This window comes from Cyanistes caeruleus, chromosome 8 (genome assembly GCF_971803275.1).
Source record: "Cyanistes caeruleus chromosome 8, bCyaCae1.hap1.1, whole genome shotgun sequence".
NCBI lineage: Eukaryota > Metazoa > Chordata > Aves > Passeriformes > Paridae > Cyanistes > Cyanistes caeruleus.
In genome coordinates, this window is record NC_141708.1 from 5326239 (window position 1) to 5347739 (window position 21501).

Sequence of the window (21501 nt, forward strand, 5' to 3'; positions counted from 1 at the left end):
AACAGAGGGTAGATTTAGATAATATATGAAGAAATTCTTCCCTGTGAAGGTGGTGAGGCACAAGTTGCCCAGAAAAGCAGCACCACTCTAAGAGGATAAGGAACTGAATTAATGGCTGTGGCCCTTGATTACCAGGGCATCATGTCTGTAACTATGAAAGAAACCCCCAGAGCCCTGCAGTCCCACATCCCTCAACATCACATAACAAACTCATCCTTTGATTCCACTTTTTTTATTAAAATATCTCATGTATATTGCTCACATTAAAATACAGCAGTAGTTTAATTTTAAATATAGCCACAAGTGTAGACACTCAAAAAAAACCAACCCAAACCCACATCACTTTAATAAAATAAATAAACCAAATTTGTTTATCAAAGTTTCAGGTGCTAAATGTTTTCAGACACAGTACAAGTCTTAAGACACAGAGCTACCCTAGCCCAGGACAGGACATTGTGGGGACACCACGTGCAGCCTATCTACAGTACAGGGACGAGGACAGAGGCACTGGGTCTGTCAGGGTGGTTACAGTCACAAACCACAGCACAGGAAGGTCCTGCTTCACAGCAGCTTCTGGACAATGTCCTAGACTAGAATGGCATGGCAAGGCATTCCTGGGAAGGAGTATTTAATAGATGTATTAAAGACTTTGACACACAGAGAGAAGGGGATGTTTTATCCAGTTCCCAGCATGAGCCGAGGTGCAAAGCTGGAATTGGTCACGAATTTGGTTTTGAGTAGATGCTGAAAGCTATGTTGTAAAGCAACCCTGATCTTACAAAGCAGTGCACTGGCCTTCTGCTTCAGATGTTAGTTGGGATTTCGCATCATTTTTCACACTTAAAGAGAATCCTAGCACAGAGGGACACAGTGCCTGATGGGCATGTATCTGGCTCGTCTTGCTTAACAGAGACAAAAAAATTAGAGCAAATTGGCAGAGTCTGGAATTAAAAAAAAAAAACAAACAATTGCTTTAACATGGGCAAGACAATTCAAGACATTTGCTTCATTTCCCCTCACCTCAAAACAAGTGAGGAAAAAAACGATCTACAGAAGAAATCTGCACTGCAGGATTGTGGGTATTTCAGATTGGGTCTTTAAGCTTTATCTATAATGAAAGTGTCCCAGGATTTCTGGAAAGAAAAAGAAATCTTACTTTCTGGTTAACATACTTAAATTCAAGAAAAACACACCAGTTCCCATTGTAGAGGCACAATTCATAGAGAGCTGCATCTAGAACTTCAATGAAAACAAGTAAAAATACTAGTCCAAAAATAAATAAAATGTAATTTACCGGTACTTTATTTTGCTGGTGTAGTGCAAGGTAAGTAAGGTCAGAGAAGTGCAGTATCATCTTTTGAGTATAAATACTTTCTACAGAATTCAGAAGAGCTACAAAATTAGTCTCAAAAAAATAACTGTGCAACACATCTAAGATAGACAGCATGCTTATTGAATCCCAGTGTCTAGGCTACCTGTTTAAATATGGTTTTTACAGATTCCATCTCACCTGCCTGAGGGAATTCTGAAGCTTGGTCAGAACCAAATTCATTTGCATCTCCCACTGCTTGTAAACAAGTTACCAGTTATCAATGCCAGTATCCAGTAGCAGTTCATGCCACAGTAGTCCTGATGTCATCATGTTATTTTATTAGAAGCCACAGCTGGAAGAACACTTCCCAAATGAGCAACTAGATCTGAATTATTCGTGTCTGGCATTGCGTAAACATTTCTCTCAGTTCTTTTTGTTTGATTTCATTTAAAGCTTCTGGTTCTGCAGGGCTCTTTTGGACCTTTGCCACAGCAAAATTAATCCCTTGAGTCAATCCTGCCTGGGTGATGTTGGCAACCTGGACCATGGAGCTGCGGATTTTAGCGAAGGGAGACACGGCCCTGCTGCTGCTGCCGTCGGCGGGGGAAGGAGTGGTGTGGAGTCCTGGCTCGTGGTTCCCAGACACAGATCCCGGGCTTCTGTGGGATTTACTGAAGTCAGGCCCGCCGACAGCCAAGAGCTGAGGATTTGGCTCAGAAGACTGAACGTCCAGCTTCGATGGCCTGGAAGGAATGTCTGCAACAGCTTCAGCCTTAGCTTCTGCCTCCTTGGCCGCGCTCCTGCTGGTTTGGGTCAGCATGTGACGGGGCTCTTGGGAAGCAGCCTCAGGCTCCGCGACATCGCAGCCCTTGCTCTGGGCATCCTGCACGAAGCGCTGGCAGTACACATCCACGGGCTTAGTGAACTCCAGCTCGGCGCTGTCGGCGGAGGGCATGGCAACGTCCTCGCAGTCGGAGCGGCCGGCCGGGCAGTCCTGGCCCTGGGCCGGCACGGGAATGCTGATGCTCATGTCCGTGCTGCTGATGGACTGCGAGCGGCTGCCCAGGCGCGGGGCCGAGGCGATGATGCCGCAGCTGGGCAGCACGTAGTCTGTGGGGCCGATGTTCTCCAGGGAATCCGTCAGCTGCGCGTCCTCGTCCGATTTGGAATTGGTCAGGAAGTCGTCGGAGTGGAACGAGTCGTTGTCTGAGCCTTCTGTGTCGGAGTCACTGGGGGCTTTCGGATCTACCCCTGGGTTCTCCAGAGTTTCAAGGCTGCTGTCTGACTTCCAAAGGTTCACTTTCAAATTTGGCTTTAAAAAATTCACTTTCACTTCAGGTTTGGCAAAGTTGCCCAGCTTCCGCAGGTTGCTGATGTTTACATTGGATTTGGTTTGTTTCACCTTTTGATTGAGGGAGGAGAACTTGCTCAGTAAATAATTCTTGCCTTGGGCCAGGGACCCTCTGTTCTGAGACCGAATGCCAATGATGTCTTCGTGAGGTTTGCTGCTCCTCCTAAAAGGGGAAAAAAAGATCTTAAATGTACAATCAAAGCACCAAGTATTTACTGTGTTCCAGTCTATCTCCATAACAGAGATGGACATTTTAGTTCCTAAGTTACCCTTTCCTTACATAAACAATAAATTTAATCCTTTTTTTACATAATAATATTGTACCCATATAGGCTAATCAAGCTCAAACCAACAAAAACAAAGGAAGGGTGATACAGAACATTGGCCAAACAAGGGGAACAGGCAGTTTCCACAGGCACTTTACTACTTGATGAAAAAGGATTTGAATTCTCCAATTTTTTTAACCCTGACTTTGTGTATGCTGTACTCAGTAGCCAGATTCAGCAAATATTCAGTCTGCAATCCCTGTGAAAAAGAACAAGGGTTTTTTTGCTACACTTTCTACTTAGCTGAGTTGAGAGCAGGGAAGGTGGGATACAAAAGGTTCACATCATTTAGGTACTCACCTCTCCAGCTTCTTCTCAATAATGGGCACATCCATTCCCATTGCTTGCTTTGTGATTCTCAGCATTTCTGCAATGCACTGAAGAGTGTCTGAAATCCAAGCAGCAGCCTGTCAGACCCTTAAAAACACCCTTAAAAGCCCATATTCCACAATCTACAAAGAAACAGGTCTAATTTTAACAGAATTAAGTTTGTTTGGTTTTACTGTTTTTTTTCTTTCACCCAACAGAGCAGTTTGTGCCCTACAAGCTGCAATTCTGATTTAAAGCCTACAAAACAAACCTGAAGAATAAACTCTCCTTCAGCCCTAAATACAACATAATAAGCAATAAGCAAAACACTGCCACACTGCCTCATTTGGGGGAAGAGAAGCAATTTTATTTATTCTAATCCTTGTTGACAAAACTCAGTGCTCTAGGTATGAAGTGATATTTTTTCCCTTGTTAGTGTCCATTTAATCTAGTTAAACAACAAGCAAGAACTTTCCCAGACATTGATTTCACTAAAGAAATCAATTTCTTTACCTCTTTAGAAGCTAATTTTAACTTCATTTTCTAAGTTTTGGGAGCAGTAAAGGAACAGGGAAATTACTCTAGTTCTAGAAAGACGTTTTGCTTTAAGGTTATATCTGAAACTTATTTTTCTTTCTATTAAAACAGTAACAGCTGAGTGTTTTTTTTTTAAATTGCTTTCCCACTTCACAGAACTAGATTTTATTGGATTCCTGAAGAAGGATAAATTTTAAGAGCAATGGAGCAAGTGTTTCTCAGAGAAACACTGATACCCTGAATACACTTCTATGTCTAAAATTTTTACATAGGATACAAACCTTTTCCATCTTCTTCTGGGCTGCGAACCACAGCCCTGAGAGTGTGAAAATATCCACTCATTTCTTTGTATTTGTAATGCAGCCTCATGCAAGAGAACTTGGGTTTGCCAAAGAGAGTAGGCTCAGGCCCTGAAAGAAAAACCAGCAGAAATCTTTAGAAATCTTTACAAACACTGGAAGAGATACTGTAGAGCCTGCACCTAAGGGTATGTAAGTGCTGACAGGTTTTTTAAGCCTAAAAGGCTTCATGTTTTCATTAGAGCAGGACAGACACTTTAAATAAAGATTTTCACATTAACTAAACAATCAATAACTTACAAAAAGCAATTAGACTCTCTGTATGTCTATTACAATCCAGCCTGGTGGTTTATTGCAGATCACCCTTTCAAATAGAAGTTAAAATAAAAAAAAAGTTTTACACTTTTTACATTCTGTGGGTTTTCTAGGGAATGCTCCTGGAAGGATTAAAGGCAAAGCTAATATTTTTATCAAGAGGATGTAAATGAAATTTACTTCAACTCTTCCGTGCACTGCATAATCTAGAACATTAAATGAGGTGTGGCTGTAGATGTTTCACTCTGTTCTGTATCTCAGGATACAAAACTCCTCAATACACAACTGAGGGAGACCTTTCCCCTGAACTCTTAGAAATTGCACAGACACAGTGAAAGTTACAGCCAGGAGTTGATGAAATCACTGTGTGTTGTGTAATGGAGGGTTAAACTCCATCAGGAGGCCACACACACTCCCTTCTCTCCAACTGGATCACCTTTTACGTGATTTAAACACATCCAATCTTTGATGCTTCTAGAAGAAAATGCTGGATTTAGCCTGCAGATATTACACCCTATAGCAAATAAATTAAATTAGCATAACAAGGTGCTTTTGTTATAGCATGATTGTTATCAGCCCTTGAGAGAGAAGCTTTACAAAGCTATGAAACAGATCTAAAGTACAATTCTGAGCCAGTTGCTGTGTTTGGATCAAAGGAGGAGAGTACTGAATGCACAAACCCATGACTCATTACAGAAGTTGACAAAATTGTTACTGCCATTTGATAAATAATGAAATCTGTTTGGATGACTCTATGGTTCTTTTAGGAGTCTGAAAGAGGGAAAATTTTAGAACCCTTCTCATGATCAAAGCTTCCATTTCCAGCAGCAGGAAGAGCCTGGCATCTGTTACCAGCCATTTCTAGGTGGGCTGCCCAGGGTATGTGCCACACTTCAAGGACTGCTGCTCCAATACATTTGTAGGGAGCTTTGATAAGTGCTCAAGCCATTGTTAAGAGCATTCAAAAAAAGACACAGTGACTGTTTCCTTACCTATTTCTATTTTTTCCAGAGCTTCAAGACTTAACCTTTGGTACTGATTCACTTTGTCGATTTCATCATCGTAGCTAGAAAAAAGAAATGGAATTTAATCTAAAGCAAAGCTACTAAAATAAACTACACGTAGTAAGGGAAAGTGGTAACTTACTAGGCCACATAGTATGCAGAATTTGAAAGTAAAAGCAGCACATCCACATCCCTATGAGTGGCATCGATGAGACTGAAGGGAAGAAAAATAAATACAGGGGAGAAGGTTTTATTTGCAGAGCTGTTACCCATGCCCATTGTGTTCTGGAGACAATCTTTAAATGCTGAACACAAGTACAAGAAGTTTCAATCACTGTGTGTTACCAAATGGATCCTTGTAAGCGACATTCTCTCTCAAACCTGCAGTTACCTAACAGCTGAAATACGTCAGCAAAAGGTCCAAAAATAAATAGAAAGCCCACAAACTATTAAAAATGCTACCAGAGAAATGGAAAAATACCTCAGACTCAGTGAGGGCGATGAGTCTGTGCCCTGAATAGCTGTCATAACAACCTGCTCTGCTATTTTTAGATGCTGAAGTTTAACCTGCAGGAGGATCTAAGCACTATTTTTCTCTTGCAAGCTCCTGAACTCTGAACTTGATAAGGAATGAAGTTCAGGGTTTATGCCCATTACTTTCCATGAACAAAAATCCAGACTGTCCAACTGCTGACTCATCCCCCAAGGATTCAATCTGATCAGTCAAGTTACACTTTCCCTGTAAAGCAGGAAGGAACAACAGCTCCTCAAGCACTCTCTTTTAACCACCCATAGTTCTCCAAGTTCTCTTCATGGTTCCTACCATATTTTGGCAGTATTAATCAAATGCATCCATTTCCAGATGATGTCTCAAAGGTAACTCCAGCATGCACCATTTTTATGGCACTCTGGGAAAAGCACATGTTTAGAGGACCTTTCCCTTTCAAACTACAAGTATTCAAACCCTTCAGGCACTCTTGTCCTTCTGCAGAACTGTCCACTTGCTTTCCGTTCACACATCAGCTATCAAAACCTTTTAACATCAGCAGTAATTAACAGAGGTGTCAGAGCAGCAGCTGATTAACTTTGTTCAACAAACCTTGGATCACAGTCAATGAGTGCCCAACCTCCATGGAATTTTTCATCATCTGGCAAGAGCAGTTTCATGTAGCTCTGCAGCAGCTGGCTGATCAGTTCCTGGTGGCTCCTCAGGTTCTCCTTGTGCAAGGCTTCGTGCTCCTTCTCTTTTGTAAATATGGAGTACAGGTCCTCTGTCACAGGGATACCCTGCATCAAATCTAAATAAAGCCCAGAAAATATCAAGCAAGAAACAGTTAAAAGTGATACATGGCAAGAGTTTGGAAATTCCTTCCAAATGTTGCATCTCAACGATGCTCTTGGTACTCTTTCTGAAGAGAATGTTGCTTGCAACTGAAAACTCAGAAGGTATAACCCTACTTTCAGTGAAAAACAAGAATTCCTCATGATTTTAAGAGATACTTGCTACATAAATTTAACTTTCTCTTAAAAAAAAAGGGAAGAAATGCTAAAGGCATTTAATGCTAAAATGAAGTTGGGGCGAAGTCTCCAGTGAGTCATACTGCATGCAATCCCTCTGAATTGAGTGCTGCTTAAATTTCAAAGTGACTGTTCCTTAAAATGTCCAGTACAGACATGCAACCACTCATGGTGCTTTTAAGCAACAGGAAAAAAAAAATCAGTCAGAAAGATGAAACCAATATGATTTAATAATCTTTTCTAAATACCACAGCTCAGCTTGGTTGAAATTGTGCTCTTACCTATGACTGCTTGCCTGTAAGCATCCCTGAAACGATTCAGGTAGTATCTGTTTGCAGAGTTCACTCCATCCTTCATCACCCCTGCCAGCTTTCTTTCACCAGTCCTTGTGAAGTCACCCTGTCACACACAGCATCCAAATCATGCACACATCAAACTTTGGAGCAGCAGGCTCAGCTCAAAGGATTTAGCACTTTTAAAGTCAGAATTGAATAGATGGCTCTAACTCAGAAATTATCTTCAAGAAACTATTTCATATAGAAGTTGAAAATACTGATTTTTTTTTTAAAAGAGCATCTGCTGGCATTGACTCTGCAGAGAATCCTGTGCTTTTGACAGGCTTACAGTTTCAGTAGGAAATTCCAACAGAAAACAAATCTGAGCACATAAGCCAGCTAACATTGAAGCAGGACTTTCAGTACATCAATCACTGTGATGCTTCAATACCTCCAAAAGAAAAATCCCCTTTATTTTTTGGCCTTTAATGTAAAAGGAACACTACTGGAATAGAGAAGACTGAAGCTTGAAATGGTTTTCATCTCATTGCTTTTGCTACCAAAACAAGACAAACATAACATACTGGGGGAAAGCAGCACATATCCTCACAACCTCAGAAACAAAAGAAACTTTCTAGGCCATGGAAGGCTTAGAATTTGAATAAAAAGCTGTTCCGGTAGTTACACTTTTCATTAGAGAATTCTATTTTCAGAGCCACTCTGAACACTGGCACAGAACATTTCTAAAAGGCACATCAACTCCTATGAAGAATATTTCAAGTGTGTTTCACTTTCAAATGAAAAGAAATACCACAATTAAAAATAATTAATTCATTAAATTCATGAACTCCAACAGTGAATAGAGAAATCCTCCAGCAGAAGACGTAAAAATTTAGATCTGTAAACTGAGGTCTGCACTTCAGATTTAATGAGCAATATACTCAATGAAAACAAGAATGTCAGGCTATTTTTTATATATATATATTCAAATATTAATGCAATCAACTAATCAAAGCTCAGTAGAGATATTTAAAGACAGATTTAAGTATTAAGTGTTTCCACCATAATGATTTTTCTTATGCCAAATGCAAATACTGCTAAAATTTGTTCCACCAGTTACAGACAGCAAACAACTCAAATTCTGTGACTTTTCAAAGCAGTAGAAGTACAGAGCAAGGAGTTTCATCCTTGATCTTGGCAGACAAGAGAGCATTACAACTAATTAAGGAGAGTCTTTAGAAAATACGGCTAATTAATACCACTCTACTTCCTACATGGCCCGATCTCCAGAACTTTAGAGTATTTTTTAAGTATTGTAACTGCTTAGCAGCACTATAACCATGATAAAATATAAATGGATGTAATAATGAATATATCTCTCAAACTCTTGGCTCTGCTGTGCTTTGTCCCCAGGCATGAAGAGAACAGAATGCAGGGAACACAATTCACACCGAGTGCAACACTGAACATCCTTCCATTGCAAAGCCTCATCTCTCCAGAACAAAACCACACAGGACATCTGGTGAAATCCTAAATATCCCAGGGTTTTCCAGTGCACATGAGCCCTGTAACATCAGACATTCCTGAGGCCAGGTGAGGCTCTCCCCCTTACCTTCAGGGCTGCCGTGCCCGCGTACTGCCGGCTGATGGCATCGCCGTTGTTGGCCCACATGATCTGGTAGATCCTGTTGCATTTCACTGGCAGAGGCTGCTCTGGTGGCATCACACCCAGTTTTTTGAGCTGGAATTTGACACATGGATTAATTCAGTGCCCAAAGTAAAAGTCTTTCTCAGTATCAGAGCTTGGTAAAGTAAATGGAAATGCTTGCCAAGCGTTTTATTGTTAGATTTTGTATGATGGGGGAAAGGAAGCCATTGTGCTGATTTGTCAGGTTAAATTAATGAATTGGTGGTTTATTGCTAAGCATCATATCATTGGAGGCAGCAGTAGCATTAATTATGGATGTTAAGTCAATCATAAAAATTAGCTGAAGGATAACAAGTCACTGCAGATTCTCAAGGTACAGGAAATTTTTCAATAGACAACCATCAAAAAACCAGACATCACAATTTAAAAAAAACAAGTTAATATGTCTTCTATTGCAAAGGCAGTCGTGACCTCAAGGGCTTGAAAACAAAAATAACTTTTTATGTTGGCTTATTATTAGTGCCTGCACATTTTGGACAGTTACTGTTTGTCACTGATACTAGAGTAAGATATCTCCCTCTCAGAACACCCAGTCCTTTGGTTTTCCCCAGATAAGCATTGGGTCAGGCGTTGTACCCACACTGAATGAGGAGAGCAGCACATGCATAACTGCAGTGCAGTCACTAAATAATAGGGATAACTTGGAAGAAATCAAAGGAAAACTTCAATTTACAATTGAAACCAAATGCTCAAGCACTCTTTTCAAGTTAGATGAAAATTAACACAAAGCTGCTTATTAACTTTGAAAGCCCTGTCAAGTTTCCAGATGAGAGAAAGCAGGTCCAGTGGTTCCAAGGAAGAGAAGTGGGAGGTGCATGTAACCCTCAGCCCTTCACTCCATGCCACTGACCCTGCAATGCTCAGGGCATTTCTCAGCCAAGAATTGATTCCCAAGTACTTCAGCTCCAGGATGAGAATGATGCAGCACATCACAAGCTCACTCTTCAGCAATGATTAGTGAAGCCTCTTCACAACAATCTGTAACACTCTTCTTTTTGAAAGAATTGCCTTGGAACTCAAGAGTTCCCCTAGATAGAACTCCTATTCTAAAATAATGACTGTAATAAGGATTGCTGTTCCCTCCCCTTGTCCTCAGTCCTGCTACATCAGGAGCTGTAACAGATCACAAAGAACTGCCAGGTACAATGGCCAGATCCATTCACATTCCACCCTAATGAAGGACCCACTTCATCCTTTCTCCTTCACTTTAACATCATCAGGTTTGCTCATCTCACCCAAAATGAGCAAATCTGGGACTTTGTTTCAGTTACAGGACATTAAGTCTGCATTAGGTCGGTAGCAGTGCTGTGTCAGTGGAGTCTTCACAAGGGAAGAGAGTCGCCACTGAGCTTCTAGAAAGCAAGTGAGAGCCAGAGCAAAGAGAAAAACTAAAGGAAAGCACTCTCAGTCTGCTTGGAAATCCCTCCTCTGTACAGGGAGAACTATTCCACAGCACAACAGTCCCAGCCATCAGGGCTATTTACTTCATTAATTAATTATTCCTCTACACACAGAAGGGACAATTAATCTCCCTACTTGCTGTATCACAGACTTTCACTTCAAAGCACCTAAAATAGCATCCAATTTGTTAGATTTTAGTCCTTTAACATAATTTCAGTGACAGACTTGGGAGGCAAAGTGTCTACTTTCTAAACTCTGTATTCCTACATAACCTAAACTGAAATTACTAAATCCAAAAACAACAATCCTCTCAAAGTTGCAGACAGTCAGTCCTTTCTGAAGGACAACAGAAGGAGGCATCACTGTTCTATAATGAAATCAAGTTTTGCATTTGTATATATTACTCATCTCAGCTTTGTGGCTCTTTAAGTATTTTGCAAAGATTTTTTCACAGAGGTCAGTTTAGCATTTCTCAAACACACAGATTTCTCTGAGAACAACAATAAGGTGTGAGGCACTCAGTACTTGACAGAGCCCCTCGTTTCTACATGCCTGTTGCTCCATGACCACTCTGGCAATTGCAGCCTGCACAACGTTGGTCCGATCCAGGCAGTCCATGCAGTTAACACGGAAAATTCCCTCCTGCTTACAGATCACTCCAGCTTGGTCAACCCTTTCAACAGGAAGAGAAGAAAAGCACACTGAGACACTTAAAACCCAGTGTAATTCATCAGCATCTATAAACAGTAGAACATTTTACACGTGGAGCACTGTTTAGGGTTATGCTCACACCTCAGCCACACCCCATAGTGAATTAACTCAATCTTGTTCCAACTTATCCTCCTCTTTAATCTAGGCTGGATATCAGACATAAATCCTGCTGAGGCCACAAACTTGAGATGCAGTCAGATGCTGAATTCAACTCATGCATACATAATGCAAACTTTCAAGGGCAGAGGCATTTAATTTCAAGAACAGAGGAGCCAATGATAATGACAGCAATACAGAACAATATAGAGCAATTGACTGAGGCTGCAGCCACACTTGTTACCCAAATGTATGAACTTTAATCAGTTCAAACTAAAGGTCAAACATGCCTGCTTGCTGTCAACAGTAAGGCTGCCGTTCTAGGGTTTGTGGGTCAAACAAAGAGTGTTTCACATTAAATGTGAGTAACCCTAAAAGTGTGAAATGCAGCAAACCACACCTGAGAACTTTTGCAGTTACGTGGGTGGAACAGCAACACTTCAGAAGACAAAAACTGACAAACAAGCTGGACACCAGTAGAGAAATATAAAACATAATGGTTTGGAGAAATTGGAGAAAATAAAGACCTCTGAATCTCTATTCTTTGTTGATGTTTTCCTCTACTAATGTTCCCTACTAAACACAGTTAAGTACCTACCAGCACCACTTCATGTCAAGAATAATATCATGAATGGCATCAGTCAGTGTTTGAACATTTTCAAACTTCATTCCTCGGCTGAAAAACAGAATTTCACAAAGTTTGTTGGAACTAGAGAAGCGACTTTACTTAACAACTTTTTATTTGTAATGTTAACAAAGATGGTGTTTTGGTTAAATGAGAGAGACAAGCACTCCTTCCTACAGAGAACTTTAAACAGGAGCCAGTATTCAGAACTATTCTGCAGTACAGCTCAACATCCAAATCTAAGACAAGAGGTTAAAAGATCACTAAATTCTCAAGACTTTGCATTTTTTTAATACTGCTTCCATTAGGAAAAATAAGTGTGCAGCTATTCAGGCATGTGCAACATTCTGTTCTCATTTTAGCCTCAAGAAAAGTAACTACTGTAGATTTGGAACTGGGATGGTGAGTCCTGCTTTGCCAGGGATTGTACAGAGAAAACCACCTGCAGACACATCACCTCCTCCTCCCCTACACCCCAGTGGGTTATTTTTCAGGATTGCTCTCAATTCACTCCTGCTCACACTGCAGAAACAGCCCAGGTCAGTACAGCTGTTTGTAGGAGAAAAGTGAACGAAGGAAAATGAAAATTCCTCTAAATAGAAGATTATTTATCAAATCAATCCAGGGTGCCAACAGTCCTAGAGAACTCTCAAAGGCCAATAATACTGTTCTGAGAGGGGTTTCCCTTCCCACCATCCCCCACTGACAATATCTACTAATGCCATAGTCAGCCAGTAATGCTCTCCCAGGCCAGCTGCAATCCCTAGATTAAGCTTGGAAGTGAAGATTAAACCAGTTTAGACCCCACACTGATGCAGCCTGCTTGAGGGGAGCAGGAGAAATTCATGCCTGTGACAGATGACATGCTTGGGCATGTGAGCACTGCTCTAGAGCATGGCAGCATCAGAGGGCAGTCATGAAAACAGCAACTACTCACACCAGATTAAGACAAAATCCATGTATCTTATATTGAAATAACAGTATCAGGGTCCTGGAGAAACCCATCATGTTTTTATAGAAACAAGAAAAACAACAAAAGTAGAGAATTAAAAGCAAAATGCTACATAGCTTGAAAAAGCAGGTCAGCCACAGCTTTACATTCATGGCATGTTTAAGGAAACTCTTAAAATGTGTCACAATTAAGCTTTGCCCAATAAGTAAATGCAAATTTAACAGGTCAGGGACACAACACCACAAACAGCAGTGCTTGATTACCCAAACTTTAAGTTTTATAGTGCTTTAGTTGGAAAACTCTATTCTTGTTTAAAAGAACAGTGTTTCACGCAGAAGTAGAAATAATAATGAGTTTTCTCCTCCTTTATACTTGCCTTTCATGCCAATAAAAAAAAGATGCAAAGTGACATTTTTAAAAGGTTTCTTACCAGTGCTCATGGAAGTCAAATGAAACATAAGTCAGATTTGCATTGTTGTAGAGAAGAACTTGTTTAAGGTAAGCATCTCCAATAATCTTCTCTCTGCCTGTCTGATCCACCAAGTTAATAATAACCTGTTCAAAAGTTTAATTATTTAACACTCATCATCTCCTACAACTTGCTTAGATTTACACCATGCAATAACAAATTGCTCAACAGTTAAAGATTTGTTACAATCTTGCTGAAGTTACAATCTTTGATAAATTGTACTCAAGACAAATAAGCTCCCTGCCTACACAAATTTAAATAGAGAGAAGGCCTGAATGCATGGGACAGGTACACAGAAATAGGGTTTACATATTTCCATAAGTTATTCCTAGGTTTAACTAGTTACTTACAAGGATATTCAAAAACCTGAAGTAAAATGCTATTTATCTACCAACCTTGCCAACTGTCAACAAGCTTCTGAAAAGACCCATAACACATCACCAAGAAAAACAACCTAAAAACATTAACCTTCAGCCTCTGCATTTTCATGAGATTACTGCTGTCATGTAGCACTCACCTGCTTTTTGTAATTTTTCAGCTGTTCTTCAAAGTGTGCACGAAAACAGGGCACGGTTTCATTTTCACCTACAAGGCAGAGCAGTGTTAGACAGAAACAGCCTGTTCAGCAGTAAGTCCTGTTTGATGTATTAAATCATGCCCAAATTTGTACTCTAAAAAAAACCAAGATACCTTAGCTTAAAGGTAACAATACATTGTACAAAATTACTTTCAAAGGTCTTTCATTAATTTGCTCGGCTTCAACATTGCTGTTATAGTCTAGTGTAAAGCAAACATGTTCTTGAATTTTGCTGCATTTTGCTTTTTGTGCAGAGGAGATGGGACAAAAATTTAACTTTTAATAAGTCTGCTTCATCCTTCTACATATGCACCACATCCACATTAACACCTCTTCCAAAAGAAGACTTCCAGGGGACCCTGATTTTTCGGTTTTTCACCCAAATACTTACTCTTGTCCAGCCGGGGCCGTGGGTTATACCTGTATCCAACTTGGCTCCAGAAAACAGGCACAGAGCCTCGTGTTTGGATGTAGGAAAGGGTGTGATTATGGACATGGATCAGTTGCTCTGTCTCAACATAGTTTGCTACATTTCCATTTTTATCAACACCTCTCCGCTTATACCGCATTCCTAGGGGGAATGAGAATGGTCAAGTCATATCAAAGTATTTGCCTTAAACATAAATAATTTCTGTTGCTCTTTTTGACCATGCTAACCCAAGCCAACAGTTCTAGCCCAAATCCATCATCAACAGTAGAAGTCACTCCTATCCTAGTTTATTCCTCAAAAGTTATTTTGGCTATGTGGATAAAGTTTATTTACTGATAGACTATGAGCAGCAGAACATAAGCTGACACGACAGGGCAGTTTAAAGTCAGAAACACCTCTGGTTCACCTAAAAAGACTCATTTCTTCCTGTTCTGTCACATTTAGCACAAAGTTTTACTTTAGAGCTCAGTATTTTCCATGAACCTGAAGGCCACTTTTACTGACAGAGGCTCCACAGTGATCCCAAGCAGCCCAAGAGGATTTGCTTGTTCCACAAAACAAAAGCCTCCCCCTCCTTGTTCTAACTTGTATAACTAATTCTGCACATTAAGAAGAGATAATGCTCCTCTGACTACAGTTTTATGCCTACCCAACTCTGAACTGCTCATTAAACAGAAATGTGTTTGCATATCCTCGCCTCAAAGGAGGGCACATCATTATTTCAGAAAGGATGCAGGTGGTAGCAAAGGACAGGGAAGGAGTAAGAGAGTTGGAAAAATATTCAAGGTCATAGAAATTCAGTTCCAAGTCCTGAAGTAGCACTGAACCAAAGTTTTGAGCTGAGCCTTGCACAGAATGGAAGAGAAAGGAATGTAAATATCTATAATAGAGGCCTTAATACAGAAATTGTCACAGCAGCCTTTCATCACACAGGGAAAAAATTCTATACAGTTTATGCTCTGGACTGAAAATCAGATGAGCAAAGTGATATTAATACTAAGAAGGAATCAATATGAAATTTTCCTTCTAGAATTCAGTTGCTGTATCTGTGTAACAATTTAGTATGGAAATGGCAGATTGCAAACTAGGTACTACTCTGAAGCCCTCAAATATTTACTCCAAGTTGTTCTGATAAACCATTTTCCTCAGAACTGAATTAAATGCATCCAAGTGAGCTGTGGTACAAAGGCAGTCCTAAAGCAGGGTAAGCTCAACAGGTTATTTTCTGGGGTTTTTGACATGTTAAAAACCCAGTGGTGTAAGAAAGGAGTAGGAGATGGAGAGTGTCTTCATAAAAATCAGATAGATGGAAAAGCCTGGACTTGAACAGGATTTATTAAGCTGTAAAGTGATTCAATCTTTCTGAGATCCTAGGGGCAGGGAATAATTTCTGTTTCTTGCTACTCTAAGTCAAATAAGGTACAAGATGAAAGCATGGTCACATTTCACACCTTGCCCCTAATAAACATCTCCTGGGACACAGGCATGCACACACGTGGCTTTTCAAGCCTCTTCAGCTGCTGCCAAAGCCCCCAAAGGCCTCTGAAAATCTAACTCCCATCCAAGCCTACTGAAATGCATCAGCACAGAGCTATAAGCAAGGTCCTAATCAGGGGGATCTGTGCAAAAATGGAACTCTGCCTCAGGAATGTGACCTCCAAGGATGCACTCAGTGCTCCTGAGCAGGCAGTGAAGCTCCCCAAGTGACAGCTGTACAGCGTTGAAGGCACTGCAGCCCCTCCTCTCCCTCCTCCCAGCAGGGAAGGCTGCAGGGCAGACTCTGCCAGGGGCTGGCCATCTGCTGGGCAGCTCAGCACTCTCCAGTTCTCCCATCCCTGTCCAGTGCTCAGAACAAGCCCAGCAGCTCCGAGTGTTTCCCTACCAGCTCTGTGCCGACTCCGGCGCGAGATCAGCGCCACCAGGAACGCCGGGTGAACGTCATCTACACAGGATGATTCCTGAGGAGGGGTTTCAGGACTGCTCTTGTCGTCATCAGAAGATTCATTATAGTTTACTACAAGTTCTTCAATTTGCACAAATCCTTGAATGATGGGGATAATCCAGAAGTCCACTTCAGCATTCTGAAGGAAACAAAAAACATTTACTTTCCTGTCGGTCCAGCATTACCTACAAATTATTTCTGCCATTCCTCATGTTTATAAAACAGTTGCTTCACATGCTTTGCATGCTTTAAATTTTGCAATATCCTTATTTCTGAAAGAGACACCAGCATTTTATCTCCTTCAGTCAGAGGCATTTAAATCAGGAGAAAGAAAGAAAGCAATTTTTGGATCTAGTTTCTGCTTTAAAGCCGTTTTAAAACCTCTGTGTGAACACATACTGTATCACATTTGTACAGGAAGGTAGATGTTAGCCTGTTTTCAGTAATATATAACAGATGAAACTTCATATGGGCTACAACACAACATGAACACAACTGGTTCATGGCTCAGCACTCTAAAACATTGATTTCTTAAACAAAATCAAGAACCAAATTCCCTGCTAAGTCAAGCTTATCAATTTATATCTTATAACATGGAAAATACAACTCATTAAACTCCTGGATTACACACAACTTTTCACAGAGCACATAGGTTTACCCTGCTGTGACTCCATAACCATTTGTTTATGTATCATTATCAATGGAAGAGGAGCAGGGCATAAGGTAAGATGCCTGCTGTCAACCCTAAAGAAAATTAGACTTGGCCTAAACTGGCATACAGAAGTTAACAGCTTAGTCCTTGATCTACAAGGTTAATTTAAAATAGTGGAATATCATATATTTAAGAAAGAGTTGCTGCTTCTTCATGTGTTTATTAGCCAGGAAAATGTTTTATTTCCCCTGAACAGATGTTCAGAACAACTGTTTCTACACAGATCAGCTACTGTGCTCAAGGAGACAAAACACTATCCTCCACTACGGAGGATAAAATCTTATCTCAGGGAAACTTTGGAATTCACAGGTTATTTCTTTTCTGGCTCCTCCTTACTATCAAGTTCAGCTCTGTTCAGGCATAATCCATTTCACATAAAAATACAACTCCAATTTACCTTCAGAAACCAACACAAACATATCACACCAAGTTGTTCTACATTGCTTTACTGTAATAAATGTTTTAATTCAGCTGAGGTTCACTCCTTAGCAATGACCACAGGCTGGCTGGGAGGTTGGCTGGGGGAGGAAGGCACAGCCCTGATCCTGACCTGTCTGCCAAGCAGGTTCATAATCAAACACCTACGAGGCCTTAAGCAAACATTTCAACTAAAAAGAACTAAAGAATGGTTCTCGTAATACACGTTAGAAATAAGACTCACATCAATGCTGATGAGATCTTCAATCATGTGCTTGTTCCAAAAGAATCTGTCATCCACCTGTTTAGAAGACAAAAGGGCAGTTTTTGCAGTTTGACCAGGCAGGTTTGGCAGTATCTGTGGGAAGGACTGCAGTGTCCATCAGTTTATTCACGACACCTGTACAGACAGGTCAGTGCTTTCAACAAAACACTTCGGGTCATGCTGCTGCAGGCTTTTGTTCCCTTGCACCTGAGCTGGTTACAGGACAAGGTGTTCAGCTGCTGTACAATGTGGCCAGCCAGGTTAGGACCATGACCATTATTGGACAGCTCGTGCCCCAGGTGGAAGAAACAAACACAAAGCACTCACTTTTCGCCACAGGGGAAGGTTGGTTTTCTCACACGCGCTCTGCCTCTGCACAGAATTTGTCAGGTCATAGCTCAGGCTGTAGTAAAAGGAGTCTGAATCCATGAACATTTTGAACAACTCCTCCAGTAATCTCTTCTCCAGTCTCTCTTTCTCTTTGCTTTCTCTAATCTGAAAGAAAAAAATTGGCTCTCATGTCTTTCTCTGTGAGCAAAAAGGACTCCAGACATATTTTCCATCTCTAACCTTGGAGGACAAACACTTCCCCAGTGATGAGCAGGACCTTAGAACTCTCAGCAGAGATAAACAAAAGAGACAGCAGCCACAGAAACATAATTCTAATTTTAATAAATATTGTTTTGACTCCCTAATCCAAGCCATTATTGTGTTAAAAGCAGTTAGATGAGATTGTATGGCATTCTCTGAGGAACCAGACACCAAATTTTGTGTCCAATTCTAAATGATAGGAGATACTTATGCAAAGCAATTTCTAGTTTAGAACCTCACTAGAAGTTAATCCTGGTAAAAAAGAACTCTATTAGCAATTCTGCCGAAATTATGTAATTACAAAATGAAAAAAATCACAGGAGAGACACAGCTAAATAAACAAAAAAATTAAACTGGGCAAAGACAATAGTTCCATGTTCTGCAGTTTTTTAAGGTCTTTGTGTTCCATTTGATCATCCATCAAAACCTTTGAATTATAAACTCAACATTTTAGAGCAAGAAAGCAAACAGCAGAAAACTTTACCTTCTTTTTATTTGGAGCAGACACATTAGATTTAATTTGAGTAAGAGTCTTCAGCAGGAATTTTGTGTCATCTGGGGACTGTGTAATCTTCTCCGGCTTGTTTATCCCAAAATGGTGCTTTTTACAAAGCTAAAATAATGACACTGAATTAAAACAACATTTAAATATTCTTTAAAAAGTTCAAAGAAAACTGAAAGTCTACAAAAGCAAGATTTTGATGTCCACAAACCAAGGGAAACACTGAAATAGAGGGGGAACATGCAAGTTTCCATCTATAGCCTAATTCTCACTCTTCTATGAACAGCATTTTCTCCTGTGATTGTGAGAATATCTGCCTCAATTTGACATGACTTGAGTACCCAGACCTTCCCCAGCTTCCCACCCAAATTAAATTAGCACTATTAATTTTTACTTTTCTTCCTTTATCCATTCTCTTTTGGAAAAAAAAAAAAAAGGCAACGTTTTAAGTAAGGATTTCCCTTCAAACCAAATTATAGAATTAAGATTCCAAAATACAATTTCTCCTTATACAGTAAAACTTATTCTTGTGTGGTATTCCCAGTGACCATTATGAAATGTAGGTATTAATTTGTTGCAACTTCCCTCCCCAGCAAAACTTGTGATTTCTCTTTAAAAAATACTTTTTATCAAAAAACAATATTTAAAAAAATATAAAAAATTTAAGATGTTTGCTTATACCAGGAAAAAGAGGTAAGAGGCATTTGACTTTTATTCCACTAAGCAGGAGGGGGACAGTCAGAGTTACTTGGGATGGCCATACCTCCAGTTCCAGATCCTGAGGTTCTGTCTCAGAAAGTGGAATCACCGCAATCTTTGTTATTTTGCAAACCTCGTGATCTCCTGGAAGTTTGCCAATCAATGCTTTCTGACGAATTAAAAGCAGCCACCATGGTAAATCTGGGGGGAAAAAAAAGATCAGTAGATGCTTTTATTTGTCTTGTCAGGAATTTATTTTGATTAGTGTGCCAGAAACCATTTGACTAGAAGAATCCAGTGAATGATTTGTTGTCGTTGTGTTTTGTTATTATGCATTGCAATAAAATAAAATAAAACTAAGAAAAAAAACTTTAAAGTATTTATTCAGTGTGCAATAGCATGAGGAGCATAACTATTTCACATTAAAGTTAACCCTGCTTCACCTATAGCAATTAACAATCTCTAGGATGATAGATTCCCATTGATGGCAGCAGAATTTGAGAACAGCTGGAGCTCAGACAGCAAATTAAGAATTTCCCTCTGTACCTCCTGTCATTACCAAACAGCAAACAAGACAGACACAGGTAACACCTGATTACAAGATTCATGAGAGAAGGAACCTGATGAGCAAACATGAACTGCACCATAAAGCAGTCTACACGTGTTTAGGGGCTCATGACATCATTCCTGAAGAGTGTAAAGTGGTGGAGAAATTCGTGAGATAAAAATTAATGAAGATATCAGTGGCAGGTGCATTCCATGCACACATCCAGCCTACAGCACTTGCAGCTGTAGCACCCACACTTTAAAGAGACAGGGAAACAGAGCAAACATTCCCACTGACTGCTGAAGGGTGCCTGGACATTCCCAGACTTCAATCCCTTGGCTAGAGCAGGAGTTGCACGATGGGCTTTTAGGGGTCAAAAGCAAAAGTTCTGTTAAGGGAGATGGAAAAGGCAGAGAAAGTCCTAGAGACAAACATGCACACTCACTACTTCTCCCAGCTAAGAAGCAGCCAGCTGAGTTCAACTGAAAAGGTGATATAACAACATAAAAAGCCTGCTGTGATAGATTTAAATACGCTCCCACACTTGTGATGGCAGAATGTGTCAAGTATTGTGCCTCTGAATATGATACACAGCCTTCTGAAAAGTCTATTTAGCAGCTCTATAGCAAATACAAACTCCTTTCTCCTTGCTCAGTAAATTCTAAACAGTATTTTATCCTCTGAATGCTTAAGAAAAAACACAGAAAACCCCAGCAGTTTCTTTCATCTAAACAGGAATAGTCACTGCCAACAGACAACTGTGTGCTGTGACACTCCACTCCTGCCTTTGATTCTGCATTATTGCCTTTAAAAAATGAGATATGTTTATGTAGGGTATTAAGAAGCCTTTAAAAAATTCAGATCCCCATAACTACAGACATGCTGTGAGAGCCAGAGGGTGCCTCCCAAAGAGGCAGGAGGGGAAGGGGAATGAAGACATGCACCACTTCTTTGATATACACGGTCCTGTAAAAGGAGTCCTGTGCTGCCCTGGACACTGCAGCAGATCCTAATCTCTGCAGGATCAGAGACACCTCGGGTCAGGAGGGATCTCAAGGTGTCACCCTGATGGAGAAAAGTCAGCCCTGAGGCTGGAGCAGGTTACTCCAAGCTGTCAGACAAGCACAATCTCCTAAAACTGGTCAAAGGATACCAAATCAGGAGAGGAGAGTGACAGCAAGTGCCATTTAGTGATCCTCACAGAGCAGCAGGTGCTGGAGCAGCTCTTCTGTGCAGGTGCAGGGAACATACCTTGGAGAACACCTGCCTTTGTCCCCAGCATCCCATCTAGAGCCATGGGGAAAAGGAAACTGAGAAAAATGACATTTTATGCAACAATGAGAAGACGGATGAACAGGTTAAAAAAATCCTTTTGCAAAGGAGAAATTGAAATGCTGCCAAACCCACCAGCAAGACATAAAGATGCCAATCAGTTCATCTGAAAAGGTCTGCCCTTTCTATGTTGATTTCTAGTAGGCAAAGCCAGCAGTCTCTGAAAAGCCAGAGCAATCCAAGCTTTCACAAGAGGGCAGATATTCCTGCTGGGCAGTCCTATAATCACATCTATTCCCACCTGCAGAAGGTTGGCCACACAATTTACTCCTAGGAGAT

At 40.5% G+C, this 21501-nt stretch overlaps 1 protein-coding gene across 1 annotated transcript in view; it reads right to left on the minus strand.

The window, feature by feature from the left end:
* Positions 1-216: 216 nt before the first annotated feature.
* INPP5F (inositol polyphosphate-5-phosphatase F) overlaps positions 217-21501 on the minus strand; it is a 38589-nt gene continuing 17304 nt past the window's right edge. The window contains exons 3-20 of the mRNA XM_086899600.1: positions 19408-19544; positions 18627-18755; positions 17879-18046; positions 17531-17587; positions 16098-16296; positions 14177-14356; positions 13726-13793; positions 13170-13294; positions 11761-11838; positions 10908-11028; positions 8859-8987; positions 7253-7370; positions 6553-6751; positions 5596-5667; positions 5442-5515; positions 4117-4245; positions 3290-3377; positions 217-2826 (exon numbers count right to left, since the gene is read on the minus strand). Of these exons, the coding sequence (XP_086755726.1) occupies positions 1692-2826; positions 3290-3377; positions 4117-4245; positions 5442-5515; positions 5596-5667; positions 6553-6751; positions 7253-7370; positions 8859-8987; positions 10908-11028; positions 11761-11838; positions 13170-13294; positions 13726-13793; positions 14177-14356; positions 16098-16296; positions 17531-17587; positions 17879-18046; positions 18627-18755; positions 19408-19544 (3206 nt within the window). The 3' untranslated portion in view covers positions 217-1691. The remainder of the gene's footprint in view (positions 2827-3289; positions 3378-4116; positions 4246-5441; positions 5516-5595; positions 5668-6552; positions 6752-7252; positions 7371-8858; positions 8988-10907; positions 11029-11760; positions 11839-13169; positions 13295-13725; positions 13794-14176; positions 14357-16097; positions 16297-17530; positions 17588-17878; positions 18047-18626; positions 18756-19407; positions 19545-21501) is intronic.